The 27,950-nt window shown below is 42.7% G+C and overlaps 1 protein-coding gene across 1 annotated transcript in view; it reads left to right on the forward strand.

The window, feature by feature from the left end:
- The first annotated feature begins 253 nt into the window (after positions 1 to 253).
- dipk1aa (divergent protein kinase domain 1Aa) overlaps positions 254 to 27,950 on the forward strand; it is a 32,811-nt gene continuing 5,114 nt past the window's right edge. Inside the window, exons 1-3 of the mRNA XM_034183534.1 lie at positions 254 to 602; positions 22,482 to 22,616; positions 27,167 to 27,274. Coding sequence (XP_034039425.1) covers positions 549 to 602; positions 22,482 to 22,616; positions 27,167 to 27,274 — 297 coding nt within the window. The 5' untranslated portion in view covers positions 254 to 548. The remainder of the gene's footprint in view (positions 603 to 22,481; positions 22,617 to 27,166; positions 27,275 to 27,950) is intronic.

Below are 27,950 nucleotides of genomic sequence, written 5' to 3' on the forward strand. Positions count from 1 at the left end.
AACTAATTAACTAATTGACTAAGTAAATAACGAAATGACTAACAGTCTTTTATTGTGAAAGTCAGGAGGAAGTTTTATTTGTTTGGCGCTGGCTGCTTTAACTCCGTTCCTCATTAGAAATGAAGATCACCGGTAGGCTGTAGCGTTTCGTTTATATTAGGAACACATTTTGCTCAGTGATCTCTGACATATATTTTGTTTCACTTTCGCTGACGATGAAGTTTCACTTTATCTCTGATTGGTGACCAAACTGCGCCTGCGCCTTAGGAGGTTCTTTTTTTTTTTTTACCTTGAGTTATGTTGCTTTGCTGGAAAATCTGCTGCTGCTGCAGACAACAAAGTCTTCAGGAGAGTCAAACCGGAGCTGTTTACTGCCAAGAAACGAGCCGGTTAGCTCGCGGATGGGGATTGCAGTGACTGCTGGAGCTTTATTTCCTTTTTGTTGCGAGGTGATTTGGATTTGGAAAGGCGACGTGTCGTGTAAGACGCTGTGTGTTTTGGATGAAGACCTACAGCAGATTCAAGCACTGAGATGATCTATTTTTGTGATGGCGAAGGGTCTGTTTCCCCGGGTTTGGGTGAAAAAGTCTTTTTACTTCCAGGTAAAGTCACCATTGTACTGCTTTCTAAAAATGAATGAACGTTCCGGTCTGCAGGCTGAAAGCTGCGTAATGGTGCCGCCGAGCTGTCACACTGACAGATGGCAAGTATTCACCTCCTCACACTCCTACAGGGGACATTTAAGGCTGTGTCAGAAATACACCACGACTGTGGACGACAGTCCCCAGGGGACACGCAAGACACAAGCCAGGATTCCATTCTTAACGTCCTTCGTCTTCTCAGCTCACATACATGTGTTCTCACACATTGCATGGGCTCACTCGCGTGCATTTGTTCTCACATGTTGCACGGCTCACTCTCGCGTGCATACGTTCTCATACGTTGCACGGTCACTCTCGCGTGCATACGTTCTCACACGTTGCACGGTCACTCTCGCGTGCATACGTTCACACACGTTGCACGGTCACTCTCGCGTGCATACGTTCACACACGTTGCACGGTCACTCTCGCGTGCATACGTTCTCACATGTTGCACGGTCACTCTCGCGTGCATACGTTCACACACGTTGCACGGTCACTCGCGTGCATTTCTCACATGTTGCACAGTCACTCTCGCGTGCATTTCTCACATGTTGCACAGTCACTCTCGCGTGCATTTCTCACATGTTGCACAGTCACTCTCGCGTGCATTTCTCACATGTTGCATGGCTCACTCTCGCGTGCATATGTTCTCACATGTTGCACTGTCACTCTCGCGTGCATACGTTCTCAACGTTGCACTGTCACTCTCGCGTGCATACGTTCTCAACGTTGCACGGTCACTCTCGCGTGCATACGTTCTCAACGTTGCACGGTCACTCTCGCGTGCATACGTTCTCACACGTTGCACGGTCACTCTCGCGTGCATACGTTCTCACACGTTGCACGGTCACTCTCGCGTGCATACGTTCTCACACGTTGCACGGTCACTCTCGCGTGCATACGTTCACACGTTGCACGGTCACTCTCGCGTGCATACGTTCACACGTTGCACGGTCACTCTCGCGTGCATACGTTCTCACATGTTGCACGGTCACTGTTGCGTGCATACGTTCACACACGTTGCACCGTCACTCTCGCGTGCATTTGTTCTCACATGTTGCACGGCTCACTCTCGCGTGCATATATTCTCACATGTTGCACGGTCACTCTCGCGTGCATACGTTCTCACATGTTGCACGGTCACTCTTGCATGGATACGTTCTCACATGTTGCACAATCACTCTTGCGTGCATAGATGTTGCACGGTCACTCTTGCGTGCATAGGTTCACACATGTTGCACGGTCACTCTTGCATGCATACGTTCACACATGTTGCACGGTCACTCTTGCATGCATACCTTCACACATGTTGCACGGTCACTCTTGCGTGCATACGTTCATACATGTTGCACGGTCACTCTTGCATGCGTATGTTCACACATGTTGCATGGGTTCACTCGCATATATATGTTCACGAATGTTGCACGGGCTCACTCGCATATATATGTTCACGAATGTTGCACGGGCTCACTCGCATATATATGTTCACGAATGTTGCACGGGCTCACTCGCATATATATGTTCACGAATGTTGCACGGGCTCACTCGCATATATATGTTCACGAATGTTGCACGGGCTCACTCGCATATATATGTTCACGAATGTTGCACGGGCTCACTCGCATATATATGTTCACGAATGTTGCACGGGCTCACTCGCATATATATGTTCACGAATGTTGCACGGGCTCACTCGCATATATATGTTCACGAATGTTGCACGGGCTCACTCGCATATATATGTTCACGAATGTTGCACGGGCTCACTCGCATATATATGTTCACGAATGTTGCACGGGCTCACTCGCATATATATGTTCACGAATGTTGCACGGGCTCACTCGCATATATATGTTCACGAATGTTGCACGGGCTCACTCGCATATATATGTTCACGAATGTTGCACGGGCTCACTCGCATATATATGTTCACGAATGTTGCACGGGCTCACTCGCATATATATGTTCACGAATGTTGCACAGCTCACTTGCATACTATGTTCTTACATTGCACAGGCTCACTCTCGTGTCCTTATGTTGTCACACATCGCAGGGCTCACTCTCGTGTCCTTATGTTGTCACACATCGCAGGGCTCACTCTTGTGTGCATATGTTCTCAACACATTGCACGGCTCAATTTCACGTGCATATGTTCTGAGACGTTGCACAGGCTCAATTTCACATGCATATGTTCTGACACGTTGCACAGGCTCAATTTCACATGCATATGTTCTGACACGTTGCACAGGCTCAATTTCACATGCATATGTTCTGACACGTTGCACAGGCTCAATCTCACGTGCATATGTTCACACATGTTGCACAGGCTCACTTTCATCTGCATATGTTCACACATATTGCACAGGCTCACTTTCATCTGCATATGTTCACACATATTGCACAGGCTCACTTTCATCTGCATATGTTCACACGTGTTGTATGGGCTTACTCTCATACATACATTCTGATGTTGCACAGGCTCACCCTCATGTGCATGTGTTCTCACTCGCTGCATGAGCTCACTCTCATGTGAATATGTTTTCATCCATTGTACGGGCTCAGTCTTGCATGCATATGTTCTCACACATCGCAGGGCTCACTCTCGTGTGCATATGTTCTCACACATCGCAGGGCTCACTCTCGTGTGCATATGTTCTCACACATCGCAGGGCTCACTCTCGTGTGCATATGTTCTCATACATCGCAGGGCTCACTCTCGTGTGTATATGTTCTCACATGTTGCATGGCTCAATCTCACATGCATATGTTCTGACATGTTGCACAGACTCAATCTCACGTGCATATGTTCACACATATTGCATGGGCTCACTTTCATCTGCATATGTTCACACATATTGCATGGGCTCACTTTCATCTGCATATGTTCACACATATTGCACAGGCTCACTCATCTGCAAATGTTCTCACATATTGCACAGGCTCACTCTCACCTGCATATGTTCACACGCGTTGCTTGGGCTCACTCACATACATACATTCTGATGTTGCACAGGCTCACCCTTATGTGCATGTGTTCTCACTCATTGCATGGGCTCACTCTCGTGTGAATATGTTTTCATCCGTTGTCCGGGCTCAGTCTTGCATGCATATGTTCACACGTTGCACGGGCTCACTCTCGAGTGCATATGTTCACATGCATTGCACGGGCTCACTTTCGCATCCATATGTTCACACACATTACACCGGCTCACTTTCGCGTACATATGTTCACACGTGTTGCATCGGTTCACTCTCATACATATGTTTTCACACTTTGCATGGGCTCACTCTTGAGTGCTGTGTTCTCACATTTTGCACACGCTCACTCTCATGTGCATATGTTCACACACATTGCACAGGCTCACGCTCACGTGCATATATTCACACACACTGCACAGGCTCACACTCACGTGCATATGTTCACACACATTGCATAGGCTCATGCTCACGTGCATATGTTCACACATGTTGCACAGGCTCACTCTCATACATACAGTTTTATGCAAAAATTTGGGCACCCCTGATAATTTTCATGATTTTCCTTTATAAATCATTGGTTGTCTGGATCAGAAATTTCTGTTAAATATATCATATAGCAGAAGCAGACAAACACAGTGATATTTGAGAAGCATAATGAAGTTTCTAGTATTCTTTAACAAAATTAGGCAGGTGCATAAATTTGGGCACCCCAACAGAAAAATACATCAATATTTAGTAGATCCTCTTTTTGCAGAAATACAAGTAATAGCCTCTAAATGCTTCCTATAGCTTCCAATGAGAGTCTGGATTCTTCTTTACAAAACATCTCAGGTTTGCTGGTTTCTGAGTGTGGACAGCACGCTTAAAATCACACCACAGATTTTCAATAATATTCAGGTCTGGGGACTGAGATGGCCATTCCAGAATGTTGTGCTTGTTCCTCTTCATGAATGCCTTAGGGCCCTGTCCCACTGGCATTTAGAAGGATTTGCGTATGGATTGCGCACAAAATTGGCCCATATTCGCCAAACATCCGCAATATCTGTGTAACATGCCTGTATGAGTCAGCCGTCATCCGAACACGCCCGTGATCATCCGCAGAGGCACACATGTCCGCAGCCAGGATTTTTGAGCTGTTCAAAAATCTGGATGCGGATGACATCCGCCTTACATAATCCATATATACTCAATTCATACACAATACATACTCACTCTGTGCGCTGTACATCTGCCATTAACCGCTGATATCCGCAACTGACGGGGATTTGCGGCTTGACAGCGGACTGGGACAGTGTGTAAAACAGATATATTGCGCACCCGTCATGTCCACATCACAAACTAAAATATGTTGTAGCGAATGCATACAAACTGGCCACGAATAAAGCGCTTTTATTACATCGGCTTTGCAGCTGATTTGCTGTGAATGCATAACAACACGTCACGTAAACCCAAAGTGTGGCAGAAAGCGACATACCTGCCAGTCAGTGCCGGTCCGGCTGTGTAGATCCACAAAGACGTAATAGCTGCTGCAATCCAGGACTTTTATTTAACACCAACAAAAGGAAGAGTTGCTGTTTTAGCCACAACTCACTCAAAAAAAAAAAACACCGTCTCACACCCCAACCGGCTTCCCCCCTCCTGCTCCCCAAACTCATGAACAGTTAACTCTTGCATGACAAAATGAACATTGACTCTGTGATCAACTTGTCCAAGTCCAGCAAATGGTCCAGAGGCTGTATTGTTGGTGTGAATAGTGATGCCGAAAGGAGCGAGTGCGCTTCTTTTATGACCGCAATGCAGATGCCGTGCACGCGCAACACATGCGCGATGCATTCATAATACACCCGTAATACTGCCGTGATAATCTCAATGTGTCACTACATGCGTTATATAACCGTGATTGTTCATCATATATTCCCTACATATTATTAATATATCTGTAATTCATACTGGGACATTTGTCATTTTTGGCCATTTTCGTTGCAGACGACAACGAACGCCCGCAATTTGTATACTCAATTCATGCGCAATTAATCCTCTCCCCAGTGGGACAGGGCCCTTAAGGTCCCTTAGTAAGGAGGGCTGAAATATGGCCACCGCTGAACAAAAAGGAAGGCGTGTGAAGAAGACAATGCTGCAGCTCTAGTAACTCTAGCACAACTAGCCATTTCAAAGGCTTGTAAAGTGGTCGATGTGTGCAGCCTCTTTCCCTTTTTCGTTCACATCGAATAAAATGTCCCGTCCAGTCACAATGCATTCGCATTAAAAACCCCTCACATGTGGGACCGGAGTAATTTCTGTCATTAAAAGACCGACCTTCTATTTTTTTCACACTCAGACTAATGGTGCGTTTACACATAACGATGACAAGTCACGAATGACACGAAGTATACATTCTTGGCCGCTGATCACGAATGTGATGATTCAGTGCAGAAGTGTCAGGTGCCCCCAGGAACTGTTAGGACCTGTTAAGATGCGTTAGGATTAATGGCACGTGTCACTGACGAATTATTACGAGCCATTACGCATGGTCAAGAATATTGTCCCGCGCTGTTGCGCGCAGCAGCGCAATGTTACATTCTGTCACAATCTGTCAGGAATGTTTTGAATTTGGCGAATTGTCACACACCCCACATATTCTACCGTCAGCTGATGAAGACTTCATGCCACTCCAGATTGCAACTCACCTCCCAGATGAATCCACAGCAGAAAAAGAACTTCGTCATTGCTTGCGTAGTTGGGCTCTGGAGGAGGTGCAGAGATGTCTCGCTGCACGTGAGTCTCCCCTTGCTCCTCTGGTTCCTCTGGCTCAGATTCGTTCTCCCGCTCATCGGTCACAACAGCAGGTGGAACACCTGCAGGAGCGTCCTGAGGAGCTTCAGCAGGAACTGTGGAACGACACTTGGCCGACTTCGCGTCACTGTTCCTCTTCGGGGAATACTGCATCAAACTGAACACTGTGGAGCCGGGTTTAATTGTGTGCACGTGACAGAAAACAGTGATCCGAGTGGCGCACTGAAATGTGACACCGCGTTACAAGTCGCGTAACAGTTTGGGCTCCAAGAACCATCACAGGAACCACTACGAACGTTGTCACGCTCTATTATGGATCACTACTCATCAAGACGGAACAACACGTTCAGTTGCGACCTCCACGATGTGAGGTGAAATGGTGGTGGTGTGTGACATTTGTGGAAGATTTTTGACAGCCAAAAACATGCTCCACGAATATCAAGAATATCACACACCAACGCGCACTATTAAGAAACCTATTCAGATGCGTTAAGTCACATTAAGAATATCAGGAATGTGTCACGAATGACAAAAAAATGACATTCGTAACGCGTCTTGCTTATGTGTAAACGCACCATAAGACCCATAGTGTGGATGTGCACCTGTTAAATCAGACAGTGCAAAAGACTGTGATTTGACACTCTCTGCTTTCACTCTTTCCTCTCATATTTTAATAGTTTTTGCAGTTTGCCCTCTGATTAGATTTTGGGATCACATACATTTGGCAGAAAAGTCCACAAATTTACAACGAAATCGAAGAAAGAGGAAATTGTACATCTTACCTTTGAATTGGAGGGGATGATTGTAGAAAGAAAAGCTTGTTGAGAGACAAATTAATCCAGAATAAAGCATAATCCAGCTACGGAGAGCTTTAAAACTGTCACTCGCGTCATTGCATGACACTGAGTTACAGAGTTACAGAACCATGAATCAGGCTTTAAATTAATTAAATAGATCATCATAAATTGTAAATTCATGTAAATTTGATATCTTGACTATTTTTATATTTATTTTGATAGTACCTGTACCTGGATGTGTTAATGTATGTGGCTAACTGATTTAAAAAAAAAAAACATTGTTTGAAGGGCTGAAGCCTGAAGAGTTTGGTGAGACACAGCCCTTAGAAGGGTGCAGACCCTGAATTGGGACAAAGCCATATTGGATGGGATTACTCTCACATATATATGTATGATCTCACATATATTGCATGTGTCTCACATCCAAAATAATTTGATTATTGTTACATAGACAAGAAATAATATCATTTATCATACAGTACCATACTGTTTGTTTTTCTTAATGATGGGTATGTATGAAATTCACGACATATTCAGTGACTTGGAAATGTTCACGGTTCATCCCCTGACACGTTGAAAGAAAACTGGCTGTAAAAGTGTGATTTGTATTGACAATAATCCTTCTGTTTAGTTTGTCCATGACTTGTGGCCTCTGAAAATGGTGTGAGGGGGTTACAAACATCTGTATTTCCTGTGTTTGTTACACCTCTTGAATTAAAGCCGAGTCTTGACTTCAAACACATCTCGAATGTTTCATTTGCAACTCCATTCTTTTGGAAGCAAAACAACAAAAACTCACTGTCCAAATACTTCTGGACCCAACTGTATTGTCACAATCACATGCAAAAGGTCTCTGGAACATGTGGATGTAAGAATATATTTGTATTTGAGGGTAAGTGTCAGTCCATGAGGTTCTAAAACTGAATCATGGTTTTTGAATGATAGAAATGCTGCTGCTGCTGAATTTTGATGTCAAAAAGCCATGAAAAAAAAACTGATGTTGAGGTTTCTGATGAAATCCCTGGAAGGAACATTTTATTTTTCTCCTCCTCGCCTCGTCTGTGCAGAGGCAGCAAAGGCTTTTAGATAATTTTAGTTTTTGTGTTTTTGTTGGATAATGTTCTTGATCCTTCTGTATCTGATAAATATCCATGTCAGAGTACAGCAAGTAATTGCAGGATTTACAGCAGGAGGACATGCATGGCTGTTTGCGCCAGAGAAGTACCTTATCCTCTGCTAGTTAAGCGTGAATTACATTCTGGCAGCTGGTTTATGGTGACACATTGAAATGTCTGCAGGCCTGTTACAACCTGTGTCTCTTTGCACTAAGGTTCCAGGGGCCAGTTGCAGTAACTCGGGTGTACTGTGTTTTGTGGCTAACTTTAGCAGGCATGAGTGCAGAAAGCTGGTTTCAGATTACAGTGCACGCAGAAAGTATTCAGAGTGCTTCACTCGTTCCACATTTTTTTATGTTACAGCCTTATTCCAGAATGGATGAAATTCATTTTTCCCTTAAAATTCTACACACAACACCCCATAATGACAGTGTGAAAAAGTTTTTTTTAGATTTATGCAAATTTATTAAAATAAAAAACTAAGAAATCACATGTACGTAAGTATTCACAACCTATTTTGAACCCAAGTTCAAAATTGAGTTCAAGTGCATCCTGTTTTCCACTGATCATCCTTTAGATGTTTCTACTGCTTAATTGGAGTCCATCTGGGGTAAATTCAGTTGATTAGACATGATTTGGAAAGGCACACACCTGTTTACATATAAGGTCCCACAGTTGGCAAGTGCATGAACACAAACCAAGCATGAAGTCAAATGAATTGTCTGTAGATTTCTGAGACAGGATTGTGTCGATGCACAAATCTGGGGAAGGGTATAGAAACATTTCTGCTGCTTTAAAGGTCCCAATGAGCACAGTGGGCTCCATCATCCGTCAGTGGAAGAAGTTCAGATCCACCAGGACTCCTTCCTAGAGCTGGCCGCCTGTCTAAACTGAGCAATCTGGGGAGAAGGGCCTTAGTCAGGGAGGTGACCAAGAAACTGATGGTCACTCTGTCAGAGATCCAGCATTCCTCTGTAGAGAGAGGAGAACATTCAAAAAGGACAACCATCTCTGCAGCAATCCACCAATCAGGCCTGTATGGTATAGTGCTCAGATGGAAGCCACTCCTTAGTAAAAGGCATGTGGCAGCCCACCTGGAGTTTGCCAAAAGGCACCTGAAGGACTCTCAAACCATGAGAAACAAAATTCTCTGGTCTGATGAGACAAAGAGTGAACTCTTTGGTGTGAACGCCAGGCTCATGTTTGGAGGAAACCAGGAACCACCCATACAGTGAAGCATGGTGGCTGCAGCATCATGCTGTGTGGATAGTTTTCAGCAGCAGGAACTGGGAGACAAGTCAGGATTGAGGGAAAGATGAATGCAGCAATGTGCAGAGATATCCTGAATGAAAACCTGCTCCAGAGCGCTCTTGACCTCAGACTGGAGAGATGGTTCATCTCGCAGCAGGACAGTGAGCCTAAGCACACGGCCAAGATAACAGAGGAGTGGCTTCAGGACAACTGTGAATGTGCTTGAGTGTCCCAGCCAGAGCCCAGACCTGGATCCCATTGAAATAATCTCTGGAGAGATCTGAATATGGCTGAGCACCTACGCTACCCATCCAACCTGATGGAGCTTGAGAGGTGCTGTAAAGAGGAATGGGCAAAACTGCCCAAAGATAGGTGCACCAAGCTTGTGGCATCATATTCAAGAAGACATGAGGCTGTAATTGCTGCCAAACGTGCATCAACAAAGTACTGAGCAAACGGTGTGAATACTTATGTACATGTGATTTCTAATGCCCCTGTCACACATAGCTAGAATCACGCAGAATGGCGTCTGAATTATGAATCAGCTCACATCCGAAAAGTGTCAGATTTCAGTTCCAAAACTTTCTGACAGCCATCTGCGAAAGTTGACACAGTTGGTCAAAATCGGCCGGCAGCCCCAAGTGTGATGCACATGTTCAAAACTCTCTGGGTGCCATCAAGATGGGACACCTATCCAATGGCAGTCCATGTGCAATCTGAGGACCATCTAACCACAATTTACTTATTCCAATGGTGGCAAAACGGGATCAGAAACGATTTGAGCGCATACGAGGGAACCTGGGGATGGATCTGGCTCCGCAAAGCCTGCTGCTATGACCTGCACTGCCACATATAATAATATCCACCCCCCACCCCGAGCGCAAAGGAACTGTTGAAATGTATGTGGCATGCTTCATCATGATAATAATTATGAATTATTATTATGTACAGTGAATGTGAACAGTGGCTATCAAACCGAAAGCTCTGTGTGCACGCCACCGCAAATCTGAACAGGCTGTTACATCCACAATAGACCTTACAGTACAGATATTTGTCCATTCCTTCCCATGGGCGACGTAAATAATGTGAACTATTGTCTCCATGATAACACGGGCAGCTGTGTCTCTCTGTCGTGCCCAGTAACGTGTCATTGCACGCCTCAGGCTCAGAGCTGGACGCATCTCGTGCTGTAATAAATGATCACCTTCTAACTCTGTAAGGATTTGACATGGAACTTGTGCCAGGCCATTACACCATTAATAAACATGAATCTGACCCCCAACAGAGGTCCAGGAGTGTTTCGCAGTGCGCACGTGGACGTGAAGCCGGGACAGCCGCCTGCGGTTAGAATCCCCTCACCCAAAAGATAATCCAACCATCGCGGTGTCCAGAGTTCCATTGTGCTCCTGAAGTGGGCAAACAAGAAAAAGAAGGTTTCCTGGAAAGGTGATCCGTCTGAGGGACTGCATGGCCCAACTACCAGCAAACTTTGAGTGAAGCTGTCCATTGTGTCCCCCGCGCTTAGTGGCCTATGCAGTGTTATGCATACACACACATACACACGGCTGAGTGATAATTGCAGCCCCATGTGTGTGCGCAGAGCGCACATGCGCCACGCAGACACACATGCTCAGCGCTCCGGTCCGTGTTTGCCATTCAGACATTTGGAGATTGGGCAGTCTGCAGCGCCCGATTTATGGCTGTCTGACAGTGGTCCGTGTCATCTACATAGGCTCTGGATGCGATCTGACAGGTGTGGACGAGGCAGTCTGTCTGCGCTCCGACATTGCTGACTATGCCTCTTTTTCTCCCGACTGCGTTGGATTATGGCAATATTTGCAGTGTCAGTCATGACTCCGGCACATTCTTGCTATGTGTGATGGAGGCTTTATCTTTTTATTTTTGATTCATTTGCAGAAATAAAAAAAACAAAACTTTTTTCATGTTGTCATTATGGAGCATTGTGAGTAAGATTTTGAGGGGGAAAAATGAATGTACTCCATTTTGGAATAAGGCTGTAAGATAACGAAATATGGAAAAAGTGGAGCACTGTGAATACTTTCCAGTTGCACTGTATGTGAGTACCTCTGTCCTTCCTCCAGACAGCCACTGGTTACTGATTTGTTTTGATGATAATGTTTGTGTCCCTGTCAATGCTGGACAGGGACACACTTTCTTACAAAGCATTTTAATGAGTCTGTGAAGGCATTTGGGGGTTGCTGCTGTGTTTGTCTTTGCAGAGGGCTGTGTGGGCAGTGGTTTCTGGGCTGCACACATTTATGTACAATACTGTTAAGAGGTGATGGCTGCACCTGTACTCTGACCTTTGACTCTTAACTGCCTTTGAAGATTCCCATCAGCTGCAGGCTGTACAGTCTTCAGGGATTTTTTTTGTTCTTGTTGTGACTTGATGTGTGTGACTGTGGGTCAGGTGATGGGGGTGTGGGGATGTCTGGTGGTTCTGTCGGGTGCCATATAGTGGAAAAGTGGAACTAATAACTTCTGGGTAAATAATTCAATGTTTAACAAATCTGTTTCAATGTTCATTGGTGGTACTCATGAAAGGGAAATACTTGATCTGGTTCATGGTTCAAAAAGTAAGAAATCGACTGATTTTAATAATTTGGATATGGCTTTATTAAAAAAAGTTATTGATTGTATAGTAAAACTGTTCAATTATATTTGCAATATGTCACTAAGTACTGGTAAATTTCCTTCTCAAATGAAAATAGCCAAAGTAATTCCTCTGTTTAAAACTGGTGACAAACACACATTTTCTAATTATAGACCTATATCACTCCTGCCACAATTTTCCAAAATTTTGGAAAAAATATTTGCTAAAAGATTAAATTATTATTTACTGAAGCATAACATCATTTGTGAAGAACAATATGGATTCAGAAGGTCTCGAACTACATCACATGCTTTGATGGACTTTGTGGAAAGTATAGCAACTGCAATTGATAATAAACAATACACAATAGGTGTTTTTTTTGATTTACAGAAAGCGTTTGACACAATTAACCATGGATACTATTAAGTAAACTGCAGAAATATGGAATCAGAGGTCTGGCATATGAATGGATAGCTAGTTATTTACAAGGCAGATTTCAGTATGTTCAATTCAATAATACAAATTCTGAACTCAGGGATGTCACATGTGGGGTGCCGCAGGGCTCAGTGCTGGGTCCTTTGTTGTTTATAATCTATATAAATGATATAAGTTGGGTGTCGAGTTCACTGAGATGTGTCCTTTTCGCGGATGATAAAACTGTGTTCTGTAGCGGTGAAAATCTTGAACAGCTTCTGGACATAGTGGAGAAAGAACTGGAAAAATGTAAGGTTTGGTTTGACGCTAATAAGTTGTCACTCAACCTTGGGAAAACTAAATGTATTATATTTGGAAATAAACAGGCACCCAAATGTAAAAATTTAACTATAAACAATAAGGAAATTGAGTTAGTAACAGAGAATAAATTTTTAGGTGTTATAATTGATAATAAACTTAGCTTGAAACCACATATAAATTATGTGAAATCAAAATTGTCAAAAACTATAGCCATTTTGTATAAAGCCAAAGACCTACTGCCGCAAGAAGGGTTACTTACTTTATATCATTCTCTGATGGTACCATATATGACATATTGTGTTGAGTCATGGGGAAACACTTACAAATCAAATACCAATCCAATATTCCTTTTGCAAAAACGAGCCATACGAATCATCTGCAATAAACAATATCGTGAACCAACTCATTCTCTATTTGTGTCTTTAAATTTATTAAAATTCATTGATTTGGTCGATTACATTACAATTCAAACTTTATTTCGAGCGAAAAACCAAGCCTTACCGAGACATGTCCAGAGTCTGTTCCGATTGAGGGAATCCAGATATAGTTTAAGAGGTTGTGCAATTTTTATGAAACCACCAGTAAGAACAAATGTAAAGGGTTTTTGTGTGTCTGTGGTTGGGGTGAGGAAATGGAACAAATGTTCAACAGAGGTTAGAATGAGTAGTACCTTAGTGAGATTTAAGAAACTACTCAAAAAGAACATTATGTCTAAGTATCATAAACTAGCAAATATAATTTGATTTATATGGAATGTTCAATTTATAAGTGGGACTTATTGTATATTTGAATGTGTGGGTATGTATATGCGTATGTAGATATATAGATATGGGTAGGTGTATATGTATATAAGTGACTGTGTATATGTATGTATATATTTATGTTTGTAAAGTATATACGTATGTATATAGGTATATGTGGCACAGCCCAAGCAGAGGGTCACCCCCAAGAGCCTGGTCTGCTTGAGGTTTCTTCCTTATAGGGAGTTTTTCCTCACCACAGTTGCCTAGTGCTTGCTCTGGGGGTTGGTAAGGTTAGTCCTTACTGGCGTAAAGTGCCTTGATTCGACTTTCTTATGATCTGGTACTATATCAATATAATTATAAGTGAATAGTATATTGATGTGTATGTCTGTGTGTCGACATGTAGTAGTGAATTTATATTTATGTAAATATGACTGATTAGAATTGTTGGACTTGTACTAGCAGGGGTGGGCGCTAATAAGCTTTGCTTCAGCCCACACCCTTTCGGACTCACTAGTTTTGTCTGTTTGTTTGTGGAATTGTTCTTTTTTTTTCTATTTGAATATTTTGTGTGCCGAATTAAAAAAAACTTTGTCACTTTGAAAAAAAAAACTTTGTCATATATATATATATATATATATATATAGATATATATACACTCAACAAAAATATAAACGCAACACTTTTGGTTTTGCTCCCATTTTGTATGAGATGAACTCAAAGATCCAAAACTTTTTCCACATACACAATATCACCATTTCCCTCAAATATTGTTCACAAACCAGTCTAAATCTGTGATAGTGAGCACTTCTCCTTTGCTGAGATAATCCATCCCACCTCACAGGTGTGCCATATCAAGATGCTGATTAGACACCATGATTAGTGCACAGGTGTGCCTTAGACTGCCCACAATAAAAGGCCACTCTGGAAGGTGCAGTTTTGTTTTATTGGGGGGGGATACCAGTCAGTATCTGGTGTGACCACCATTTGCCTCATGCAGTGCAACACATCTCCTTCGCATAGAGTTGATCAGGTTGTCAATTGTGGTCTGTGGAATGTTGGTCCACTCCTCTTCAATGGCTGTGCGAAGTTGCTGGATATTGGCAGGAACTGGTACACGCTGTCGTATACGCCGGTCCAGAGCATCCCAAACATGCTCAATGGGTGACATGTCTGGTGAGTATGCCGGCCATGCAAGAACTGGGACATTTTCAGCTTCCAAGAATTGTGTACAGATCCTTGCAACATGGGGCCGTGCATTATCCTGCTGCAACATGAGGTGATGTTCTTGGATGTATGGCACAACGATGGGCCTCAGGATCTCGTCACAGTATCTCTGTGCATTTAAAATGCACCTGTGTTCTTCGTCCATAACAGACGCCTGCCCATACCATAACCCCACCGCCACCATAGGCCACTCGATCCACAACATTGACATCAGAAAACCACTCACCCACACGACGCCACACACGCTGTCTGCCATCTGCCCTGAACAGTGTGAACCGGGATTCATCCATGAAGAGAACACCTCTCCAACGTGCCAAATGCCAGCGAATGTGAGCATTTGCCCACTCAAGTCGGTTACGACGACAAACTGGAGTCAGGTCGAGACCCCGATGAGGACGACGAGCATGCAGATGAGCTTCCCTGAGATGGTTTCTGACAGTTTGTGCAGAAATTCTTTGGTTATGCAAACCGATTGTTTCAGCAGCTCTCCGAGTGGCTGGTCTCAGACGATCTTGGAGGTGAACATGCTGGATGTGGAGGTCCTGGGCTGGTGTGGTTACACGTGGTCTGCGGTTGTGAGGCTGGTTGGATGTACTGCCAAATTCTCTGAAATGCCTTTGGAGACGGCCTATGGTAGAGAAATGAACATTCAATACACGAGCAACAGCTCTGGTTGACATTCCTGCTGTCAGCATGCCAATTGCACGCTCCCTCAAATCTTGCGACATCTGTGGCATTGTGCTGTGTGATAAAACTGCACCTTTCAGAGTGGCCTTTTATTGTGGGCAGTCTAAGGCACACCTGTGCACTAATCATGGTGTCTAATCAGCATCTTGATATGGCACACCTGTGAGGTGGGATGGATTATCTCAGCAAAGGAGAAGTGCTCACTATCACAGATTTAGACTGGTTTGTGAACAATATTTGAGGGAAATGGTGATATTGTGTATGTGGAAAAAGTTTTGGATCTTTGAGTTCATCTCATACAAAATGGGAGCAAAACCAAAAGTGTTGCGTTTATATTTTTGTTGAGTGTATATATATATATATATATATATATATATATGACAAAGTTTTTTTTTTTCAAAGTGACAAAGTTTTTTTTAATTCGGCACACAAAATATTCAAATAGAAAAAAAAAAGAACAATTCCACAAACAAACAGACAAAACTAGTGAGTCCGAAAGGGTGTGGGCTGAAGCAAAGCTTATTAGCGCCCACCCCTGCTAGTACAAGTCCAACAATTCTAATCAGTCATATTTACATAAATATAAATTCACTACTACATGTCGACACACAGACATACACATCAATATACTATTCACTTATAATGTATGTGGAAAAAGTTTTAGATCTTTGAGTTCATCTCATACAAAATGGGAGCAAAACCAAAAGTGTTGCGTTTATATTTTTGTTGAGTGTAAATGTCATATAGGAATGTACAACTATCAGAATGGGACATGGTATCAGATAATCTGTATTAAATGATATCCTGAAAATATGAATATGAAGATATACGAGGTCTATTAGAAAAGTATCCGACCTTATTATTTTTTCAAAAACCATATGGATTTGAATCACGTGTGATTACATCAGACATGCTTGAACCCTCGTGGGCATGCGAGAGTTTTTTCACACCTGTCGGTTACGTCATTCGCCTGTGGGCAGGCTTTGAGTGAGGAGTCATCCACCCGCTCGTCGATTTTTTTTCATTGTTTAGGAATGGCTCAGAGACTGTTGCTTTGTTTGATAAAACATTTTTTCAAAACTGTAAGGCACAACTGAGTGGACACCATTCAATAAATTCAGCTGGTTTTCGGTAAAAATTTTAACGGCTGATGAGAGATTTTGGTCTGGTAGTGTCGCTTTAAGGACGGCCCACGGCGCCTGACGGCGATCTGCGCTTCGAGGCGGCAGCGTCTCGCCGTTTCAAGTTGAAAACTTCCACATTTCAGGCTCTGTTGACGCAGTAAGTCGTCAGAGAACAGAGAACTTTCAGAAGAAGTCGGCATGAGGAGTTTATTCGGACATTCCATTGTTAACGGTCATTTTGTAATGAAAGAACATGCGGGCAGAGTCGCATGTCGGGCTGGACCCGACCGCGGGGGGTCGCGGCAGGAAAAACACCTCCGTTGGAAATCTTAACGGGCAAGTTGGAACATGCCCAAGCTGTTAAACAATTTCTCAGTTACTCACTTGTTGAAAGCCATTAAAAGCCGCCTGAATTCTACAAATGGTTTTCAACACGGAGGTGTTTTTCCTGTCGCGGCGCACACAGATTTGCCGAGTCGTCACGGAAACGACTCGGCGAATTTGCGCGTACGTCTTTCATTTAAAAAATGTCCTTAAACAGTGGAATGTCCGCATAAATTCCTCATGCCGGCCTCTTCTGAATCTTCTCTGTTCTCTCACGATGTCCTGGGTGAATTAAGCCTTAAATTAGGATGTTTTAAGATCGAAACAGGCCGACGACAGCGCCTGGAAGCGCTGCAGGACGTCCCGCTCCGTGGGAAGTCCTTACACCAACAGAAACACCCCATAATCTCTCATCAGCCGTTAAACTTTTCACAGAAAACCATCTTAATTTCTCGAATAGTGTCCACTCGGATATTCCTCACAGGTCCAGAAAAAATTTTGATAAAGCAACGCGCGCCGTCTCGAGCAGCGTGTGAAACAAAGGAATTCAGCCGAGAGGGCGGGACCACATCTCACTCAAGGCCTGCCCACAGGGAAATGACGTCACCGACACGCGTGAAAAAACTCACGCATGCGCACGAGGGTTCAAGCATGATTGGTGTAATCGCATGTCATTCAAATCCATATAGTTAAAAAAAAAAATAAAAGGGTCGGTTTATTATCTAAGAGACCTCGTACTTTAGCTCATCAGAATATAAAGATGTGGTTCCCATTTGAAATCCCCAAATATTTTTGTAGAAATGAGCATCACAGCCTGTGTGATCCTTGGGGGGATCAAACTGATCACTCCACTGATACATCCAGCCAGTGATGCTGGTGTCGCAGACCGAACGGTACCCCCTAAAAATTGGTCTGCCCTGCCTCCACTGTGCATGCAATTTTTAGGGGCGGACTGTTCGGTCTGCAACACCGGCCCGTGAGCAGGGAGATGTCGGGGTTCAGTTACTGCCCACTTCGTCCACTTTCAGCAAGCTGCTGCACAGAGCCATAGTGTGCAGCAGCTCCGAGTTGAATAACGGTTGTCTCTCAAAGCACGGTGACGCTCAGAAATATGGTTTTACAAAGACATTTTTACACTTTTTGTTTCTTTACAACTCTGATCCACGATGCGCAAATACTAATGCTTTTTTTTCACCCAAATGTATCTAAAGTCTCTTTCTGAGGACACCATGATGTAAAAAAAAAAATGCAGATAAAACTTTTTTAACCTGTCAATCATAAATAAATGTTATCCATTCTTCTGCTCACACAAGCTTGGAGTGAATCCATGCTGGAAGGGGGCTTGGGGGGGGGGGGCATGGCCCCCCACAACAGCCCTAGAGGTCCACTTTTGAAGACATTGTTTCATACTATTACGACTACTAATACTACTTATAATAATAATAAAAACAACAATTTCAGCAACTAAAATGTTTAGAAAGAATTTAAATGTTAGAAAAATGTTAGAATTTAATACTTACATTTATAAACAAAGTTTTACTGTTACAGTGCTGCCAGCATTTAAATATGACGTCAAGAAAGATGTCTTTATTTTTTATTTTAAAAAAGTATTTATGTTCATTGAAGTCAAGAAAGGGTGACTATAAAGTGAGTATTGGCAAAACAGGTTTTCATTTTCATGTTGAGGTGGCGGTGGGGGTGGGAGGGGTGTTGTCCACACCTGCTGAAAGTAACTAATAAAGTAACTAGTAATCTAACTTAGTTTTAAAATTGAGTTATCAGTAAACTATTATAACTATTATTATATATTTTTTTCAAGCAGTAATCAGTAATTGGATTACTTTTTCAATGTCGCAGTAAGTATAATAAAACAGGACGGATGCCGCTGAGGTGTCTTCAGCTTCAGAAGCTCTGTGGTGTTTTTGCAGAGACTCCCTGTACAGCTGACTGCAGCGAGTCATCGCTCTGAGCTCCTCTCGCTTCCTCCTCACAGGTCTCCTCTGTGTTTATGAGTCTCTTCCGGTCATTGAGAGCCTGTAAACAAAACGGCCCTAGCAGAACGTGTCCCTCAGTCCACTCAGGCACCACATCGTTTGGCTCTTATGTTTTCTGTCGGTCATAATCCAAATGCTTGATCTAATTTCTGTGAACAAATTCCACAGAAATTCTCCATCATCACCAGCTTGAAGAAGTCGCATTGGTCAGTGGTGTGTAAAAACTGTTTTGTGTGGATGTGGTGACTGTAATTAGTCAGATGTACCTTCTGGCAAATTGCAGCTGAACTTTCAGGTCTTCTTTTTAAGAAAATCTTCCTCTATATCACTTCATCGTGAAGCTGTATAACTGGGGTTACAAAATGCAAAACATACACTATGCACAATTTCTCCATTCACAGCCACAGAAGCCTATAACTTCTTCTGGGTGTCTTGGTGTCTTTCCTCACTCTTCTCCTTCTTGCACAGTCACTCAGTTTTTGAGAACTGTCTACTCCATGCAGATTTATCATAGAGTCCCGTACTGTTTGTATTTCATCATAATTGATGTAAATAAAGTCCAAGACATATTCAGTGACTTGGAGATGTTCATGTATCCATCCCCTGACTTGTCTGGAAAACTGGCAATAAAACTGATTATTTACAGGTGTTATAGCAAAGGGGCCCATTACTTATGCAACCCATAATCTTGGCTTTTATATTTTTTATTAATTTACATCAAGTTGTAGAGATTTGCTTTCACTTTGAGTTTAAGGAAGATGATTTTTGAATTTTTTGTATTTGTTTTTTGGTTTTTTTTGTGTGTGTATTTTTTTGTATTTGAAATGGCATAAACAAATTAAAATGTGAAATACCAAGTGTTCCAATACTTTTGGAGGGCACTGTATATAGGAACAAATATAGGTCTAGGAGTAAATATTAGCTGTTAATCACAGTGTATTACTGGTGAAAAATAAAACAGACTGTCTGTTTTACTTTGAGGGTCATTAAATGCAAATCAGGCTAACGTCGTCAGAATCACACACCACATTTTATGCTGGGCAGCCCAAAGTTATTGAACTATAGGTGGCTGAGCTGTTTCATGTCCAGCTGTGTGTTATTCCTGTATTATTTTAATCCATGAATCAGTAGATTAAAAAGTCTATTTAAAGTGTTGCAGGAGTAGAGTTCAATCACTTGATAAGAAATGGAAATGGTGTGTGTGTGTGTGTGTGTGTGTGTGTGTGTGTGTGTGTGTGTGTGTGTGTGTGTGTGTGTGTGTGTGTGTGTGTGTGTGTGTGTGTGTGTGTGTGTGTGTGTGTGTGTGTGTGTTGAATTTGCTTTGACCAGGATGTTTTTTTTTTTAAGTGATTGTGCATGAAGGTGACTCATGAGGGAAGCCACCACGACATCACAAGAACTCTACGCCATCGCACATGCACAGTTTCATTGCACCCGTGTCTGTGTTGAACAAAGTAACTAAAATAAATAAAACGGCAAACAAATTTTCACCTAACTTGATGGGAATATTATGTGGTGTTAATGTCTGTAGGTGATGGAAAAAAACAACAACAACAAAAACATGTTTACCATCATGTTTTAGCTGCCAAGTTGGGAGAGATTTGTCCAAAAGCTCATACTGATCAGTAAAACATTTGTGATCGATTGGTATAAGTCACTTAAAGAAACCTTGCTCAGCATTCATTTTGATTTTTTTCTTCTTGGTATAATATATTAAGTAGTTCATCAGCTCCTATCCACATGAGCACTGATGCTTTATGTTTTCTGTTAAACGGTCTGCAATGAAGCCTAGGACTCTTTCAGCGTTGTCACACTGTCTTGTTGGCTTTCCTCGTTATAGTGTCTGTTTTTGAGGACTGTACTGTAAATAGATTTACAGTACAGTGACATACTGTTTACATTTCTCATTGTTTGAATGTTAGGGATATGAACACTTGAAGTCAATCGTAAATATTTGATCTGTGCTCAGAGGACACAGTGGTGCCCCGCCCACATTTCAAAATAATTCGTACATGTAGAGAATAAGGCTTTGCAGGCTTTTAAAGAGTCAGCATCAAAAAGAAAGTGTCATTTCCATAAAAGCAGCCGTTTTCCTGTGTAGTCAGGTTTATAAGTATTTGGATGTAATTTGGCATGTGTACACTCCCACAGTGGGGTTTAAATGAAACGTGTGTCAATGTGTGTTTGTAGTGTAGACCAGTGGTTTAGAGCCTTCAAGCCCCACTATTTATATCTAAGAAAGCCTGAGCACCTCACCCCCAAAAAAGAATAAAGCATTTTTTATTTATTTATTGTACAAAAGTGTGTGTGTGTGTGTGTGTGTGTGTGTGTGTGTGTGTGTGTGTGTGTGTGTGTGTGTGTGTGTGTGTGTGTGTGTGTGTGTGTGTGTGTGTGTGTGTGTGTGTGTGTGTGTGCACGCGCGCATGTGTCAGGATTGGCTCTCTGGTTGCTGCAGTGTGTGACAGTGCTGCGGTATTAAGGTCTCATCCGCATGCGGGTGCCATAGCAACACTGCCATGTCTGCCTCCAGCCCCTAGTCTCAGTGCTGTGAGTGCTGCCTGACCAGGGGGCGCTACTGAGCCAGTCTGCAGGTTTCAGTGTTTCCTTCAGGTTTTTGATTAGCACTGGGGGCAGGCCAGTCTGCATCCGCAAATCAACCCCCCCCAACATATTACATATCCTTAACTTTAAAGGTGAATTCTGGAAAATTTGTTAAAAATGTCTCTATTGTTGTTGTGTGTATAAATAAATTAAAAACACCTCGCTTTCTACCCCTCGCCTCTCTGGCTACGCACCTGTGCTGTCACAGGAGGAGGAAAACAGCCACAAGAATGGGGAAAAATTTATTTTTTTGTGGAAATCACTACCTGATTGGCTTCTTAGAAGAAGCATACCACATGCACCGTCTGCCAGAAACAGACTTGGTGCCTATTTTGAGTGAATAATAGTGAAATGTTTTGAAAACTGGCAGCACTGAGCGCTGCCTGTTGTCTGCTTATGAAACAGAGTGAGACTGATGCTCTGTCAGATACACAAGGTATACTGTTTGATAGAATAAAAAAACTTACCGGCTGAACTGAGGAATGTATTTCTGTAGAACTTTTTGTTCCTGGATTTCTTTCAACATCAACACGTGTGCTAATCAAACAAATGTGTGTGTGCGCATGTGATGGAGACCAATGTGTGCCTGCTTTACTGAATCAGCGGCATCAATAAATTAGCGGCTTGCCACCATAAAATGTGTATTGCGGAAACACGGTTTGTTTGGTTGTTTATTTTGTTGATCCAACAGGACACATTTGTGCTACAGTTATTGTCAGAAGATGTGTGTTTGTAATGAACTGTTAAGAATGATCCCGTCAAGGAAAGGTCACATCAGTCTTGCGTTTCAAGTCTTCCTCACCGCACATACTCAAAATATGGTTCCGTCTTTGTGTGTCTGCTCACTTTTTGCAGGCTCGGATCTCGTGCGTGCGGGTGAAGTACCTGTTCCTGACGTGGTTGACTGTGCTGGTGGGAAGCTGGGTGATTTATGTGCAGTATTCTGCCTACACCGAGCTGTGCAGAGGGCACGAGTGTCAGAACACCATCGTAAGTAACGGGGTGGGACTCTCTAGGCACCTCATGATTCGGGCTGTGATGACGATCATTGATGCATCTCTTTTTTTCTATACAGGATTTCTCTATTATTATTATTATTATCATATTTATGTGACTGCTTGGTACTTTTTCAAAGCACACTATTTGTAGTGATGCATAATTAATTCACTTCCAATACTTCCAATGCATAAATGCACTTTGTGCTTGTCAGAATAATTAAAACAGGAATGATAATGGTGAAACTTTGTTGTTCTGTTGATTTGCTGACACACGTTAAAACTGCAGAAACCATTGCCACATGACATTGGCCTTCATCTTGTCCATGTGTATTTCCTTTTAACCCCTTAACGCCCATCGTCGCATATATGCTACAATCTCTGACTCAAATATGCAACTTACCAAATTGACCTGTATGCCCCTTGTCGCAAATTTGCAACATACCATCATTATTATTATAACATTATAATATAAAGTCATTACCAATATTACTATCTAGTTTTTGTGCAAAAGTGAAATGAATAATCTCAACATTATTTACCATCTACTTAAAGGCAAAAACACACACAAAACATTTTTTTATATACAGCTATATAAATTCGGGCATTAAGGGGTTAATTGCAATTTGGTTTAAGTGGGACATGTGCACACCCAACATGGTGCACCACGATGCATTTTAAAATGAAAGTAGTGCTCAAGACTATTTTAAGTGATGAGCAATAAATGACACACACAGTATTTGGCAAATAAGCTATTCGGATTCATTCTTAAACCTTTGAAACATAATATTAGTCTGCTTTCAGCAGAGCCTGCAGCGTGTTGACCAACGATGAAGATTGAAAGTGGAGATTTTCTTTACTGATGCAACAAGACAGCGTTCCCGAACGATTATGTTTGTGGTATAGATTTTGAAGTAAAAACTGTGTTCAGATGTAGCCACAACTTGTCGCCAAGTAATTCTTCTGTGGTGTGTCTGATTTATCACAGTCCAAATATTGGTGATTTTTCTTTTTTTTATCTTTTTTACCTTGTGTGTGCTTTTTTATATGTGTTCATGTACCGGGCCGGCTTCGTCATGAGGCCGGTCAAGGTTTGCTCAGCCCTGCTGATGACCATAAGGCAGGGATATACATCTGGAGCTGGTCCCCGGGCGCCTAAAGGCGACTTCTGCTCCTAACTGGCAGTTAGGATGGGTTAAATGCAGTAATCACATTTCATTGTGCAGGGAACATGTTCCTTTGTGCATATGACAATAAAATTCTTTTGAATCCTTTGAATCCTTGAATAGCGCAACTGGGCACCTGCCACTGCTCCACGCCCCGTCTGTGTCCCCTTCAGAACAGAGTGAGTGTGTAACAAAGCTATATGTGGGAGATGCACTTAAATATAAAGAACATTACTGGCTCAGAAAATGTTTGAATAGACCATTACTTTGTTGAATACAACGCAAGTCGGTCATGAAGAACGGCATGGGTAGCAGCGCCTTTTAATGCGGACACACATGTTCCGTGTAAATACACGGACATGACTGAATCTCTGGACACACTGCGACAAATGCCTGTAACTTACCCAAACGTGTCCCAGAGGTGACAATCTGAACAATAAAACAATATTTAATAGAGAACATTTCTGCTGTCAGCTGTAATCCTGTACACACTGTGCACACATTTTTGTCATCATTCAATATTACAACTATAAAAACAGCTTGTGTGAAACTATATTTAATGTTTTGATTGAAACGTGCTTTGCACCAATGATGGCTGTGTTTGGGAGGAAAGCCATAAAGACAGCGCAGTTTTCAATGTTCTCAGGCAGATTGCAGACTGCTATAAAAAAACAATGTTCTGTTCATTCATCAAAAACATTCAAGCTTACTGCTCCAGTTGTCATGAAAAAAAAAAAAAAAACACCAACTCAATATTTTTCAGGTGTTTAGAAACAGTAACAGACATACTGTATACAGGAGAACTTGACCTCACCTCTCGGACTTTGTCCCTACGCTCAGAGGTCTCAGGGTCCCTCGGCTTATTCTTGTCTGTCCCCAGCAGCTCTCAGACAACTCCCAAATTTATCGTAGACCAAAGTGTCCATATTAGTGGTGCAGCTTAGCTAAAATTTCCATAAAAATTGTTCATTTTGTGATAAAAGCGTGGAATTTGGCACACATATTCTAAATTAACTAATGTTTATTTTCAGATACGGAGCCATCCTGGAGCTGACCTCTAATGAGCTACAGGGGTCAATAAAAATTACACAGGGGTCAAAATTTAAAAATGCTCCAATCATGTTGAAAACTCTCACTCATCTTCCACCGCTTTTCCAGGTTCGGGTTGTGGGGGCAACAGCTCCAGCAGGGGACCCCCGACTTCTCTTTCCCGTTCCACATTGACCACGTCTGACTGGGGGATCCCGAGGCATTCCCAGGCCAGTGTGGAGATATAATCTCTCCACCTAGTCCTGGGTCTTCCCCGGGGTCTCCTCCCAGATGGACGTGCCTGGAACACCTCACTAGGGAGGCACCCAGGAGGCATCCTTACCAGATGCCTGAACCACCTCAGCTGGCTCCTTTCAACGTGAAGGAGCAGTGACTCTACTCTGAGCTCCCCACAGATGACCGAACGTCTCACCCTACAGTGAGGAAAATAAGTATTTGAACACCCTGCGGTTTTGCATGTTCTCCCATTTAGAAATCATGGAGGGGTTTGAAATTTTCATCTTAGGTGCATGTCCACTGTGAGAGACATAATCTAAAAAAAAAAAAAATCTGGAAATCATAATGTATGATTTTTTTTTAATAATTCATTTGTATGTTACTGCTGCAAGTAAGTATTTGATCACCTACCAACCAGCAAGAATTCTGGCTCTCACAGATCTGTTAATTTTTCTTTAAGAAGCCCTCTTATTCTGCACTCTTTACCTGTATTAATTGCACCTGTTTGAACTTGTTACCTGTATAAAAGACACCTGTTCACACACTCAATCAATCACACTCCAACCTGTCCACCATAGCCAAGACCAAAGAGCTGTCTAAGGACACCAGGGACAAAACTGTAGACCTGCACAAGGCTGGGATGGACTACAGGACAACAGGCAAGCAGCTTGGTAGAAGATAACAACTGTTATGATTATTTATTAGAAAGTGGAAGAAACACAAGATGACTGTCAATCTCCCTCAGTCTGGGATTCCATGCAAGATCTCACTTTGTGGGGTAAGGATGATTCTGAGAAAGCTCAGAACTACACAGGAGGACCTGGTCAGTGACCTGAAGAGAGCTGAGACCACAGTCACAAAGATTACATTAGTAACACATGATGCTGTCATGGTTTAAAATCCTGCAGGGCAGCAAGGTCCCCCTGCTCAAGCCAGCCCATGTCCAGGCCCGTTTGAAGTTCACCAGTGACCATCTGGATGATCCAGTGAAGACATGGGAGAAGGTCATGTGGTCAGATGAGACCAGAATAGAGCTTTTTTGGATCAACTCCACTTACCATGTTTAGAGGATGAGAACAACCCCAAGAACACCATCCCAACCGTGAAGCATGGAGGTGGAAACATCATACTCTGGGGGTGCTCTTCTGCAAAGGGGACAGAATGACTGCACCATATTGAAGGGAGGATGGATGGTGTCATGTATTGCGATATTTTGGCAAACAACCTCCTTCCCTCAGTAAAAGCATTGAAGATGGGTCATGGCTGTGTCTTCCAGCATGACAGTGACCCCAAACACACAGCCAGGGCAACTAAGGAGGGGCTCCGTAAGAAGCATTTCAAGGTCCTGGAGTGGTCTGGCCAGTCTCCAGACCTGAACTCAATAGAAAATCTTTGGAGGGAGCCGAAACTCCAAACCTGAAAGATTTGGAGAAGATCTGTATGGAGGAGTGGACCAAAATCCCTGCTGCAGTGTGTGAAAACCTGGTGAAAAACTACAGGAAATGTCTGACCTCTGTAATGGCAGACAAATGTTTCTGTACCAATTGTTAATCCCTGTTTTTCTTGGGGGTCAAATACTTATTTTATGCAATAAAATGCAAATTATTTAAAAATCATACAGTGTGATTTACTAGATTTTTTTTTTTGTTTGTTTGTTTTTTTAGATTCTGTCTCTTACAGTTGAAGTGTACCTACGATAAAAATTACAGTCCTCTCCATTCTTTGTAGGTTGGAAAACCTGCAAAACTGACAGGGGGTCAAATACTTATTTTCCCCCTCTGTAAGTGCTTGTTAATGATGGCCAGCAGCCAAGTTCGTACCCCTGCAGTTAATGTTTCTAAAATCAATTTTTGACGTTTTTCCCACCTAAACCTAGTGAGTAACTGAGCGCCTGATTCTGAACCCGTTACCCTGATTGTGATTAAACGGCATGATTTAACGTGTGCATGAGCAACGCTACGTTCCCCCTGCAGCATTCAGAAGCTGTTGTCAGTTTTGAAAGCATGACTTGAGTTGACCTGAGAATGAAATCCGTTGGGTGTTTTTCATGCTGAATGGACGTCAACTCAGAGTGTTTTAAACATGAACCACATTTGTGTGAACTGTCTCTCAGTGTGATAAATACAGGAGGGGAATCATTGATGGCTCGGCCTGCAGCAGTCTGTGTGATAAAGGAACGCTCTACATGGGCAGGTGCTTGTCTACGCTGCCAAACAACCAGGTAGGACATACTTTAGCTTCCTATAAAACGGGTGGCCAAGTTCGGTCCTCGAGAGCCACCTTCCTGACACTCTTAGTTGTCTCCCTGCTCCAACACACCTGAATCCAATGAAAGGCTCATTAAAAGTCTGCTAACGAGTCTTTCATTGGATTCAGGTGTGTTAGAGCAGGGAGACAACTAAGAGTGTCAGGAAGGTGGCTCTCGAGGACCGAACTTGGCCACCCCTGCTATAAAACCTTCACCTGTCCTCACCTGTGCGCTGTCACATTTAAATCACAAGTTATTTCTTTCATGGAAATGTTGTGTAACAGTCATCTGATCCAAGCCCGGCACCAGAAAAAAAATATTAAGGGGGCGATGAGTTTATGACAGGGGGCGGGTCCCCCCCCCCAAAAAAACAATGCGCACCGGAGGAGACGTGCCTCTGAGCGTGCATAATGAATTGGGTGCGCTTCTGGAAAGCTCATGTATTTGGGTACACCGTTGAAGATACTGACTAAGAGTAAAGAGTGATGACAGTATTTTTTGAATTATTACTTGAACGTATAGACCCTCGGTCAAGTGATCTCTTGCATACCACAAAACCAAACCAACAACTGATCTGAGAAACGACACGAGACAGTAGATTAACCCCACATACAGCCCTCCATCACAAGTGCAAACACAGCGCAATTGG

Source organism: Thalassophryne amazonica, chromosome 12 (genome assembly GCF_902500255.1).
Source record: "Thalassophryne amazonica chromosome 12, fThaAma1.1, whole genome shotgun sequence".
NCBI lineage: Eukaryota > Metazoa > Chordata > Actinopteri > Batrachoidiformes > Batrachoididae > Thalassophryne > Thalassophryne amazonica.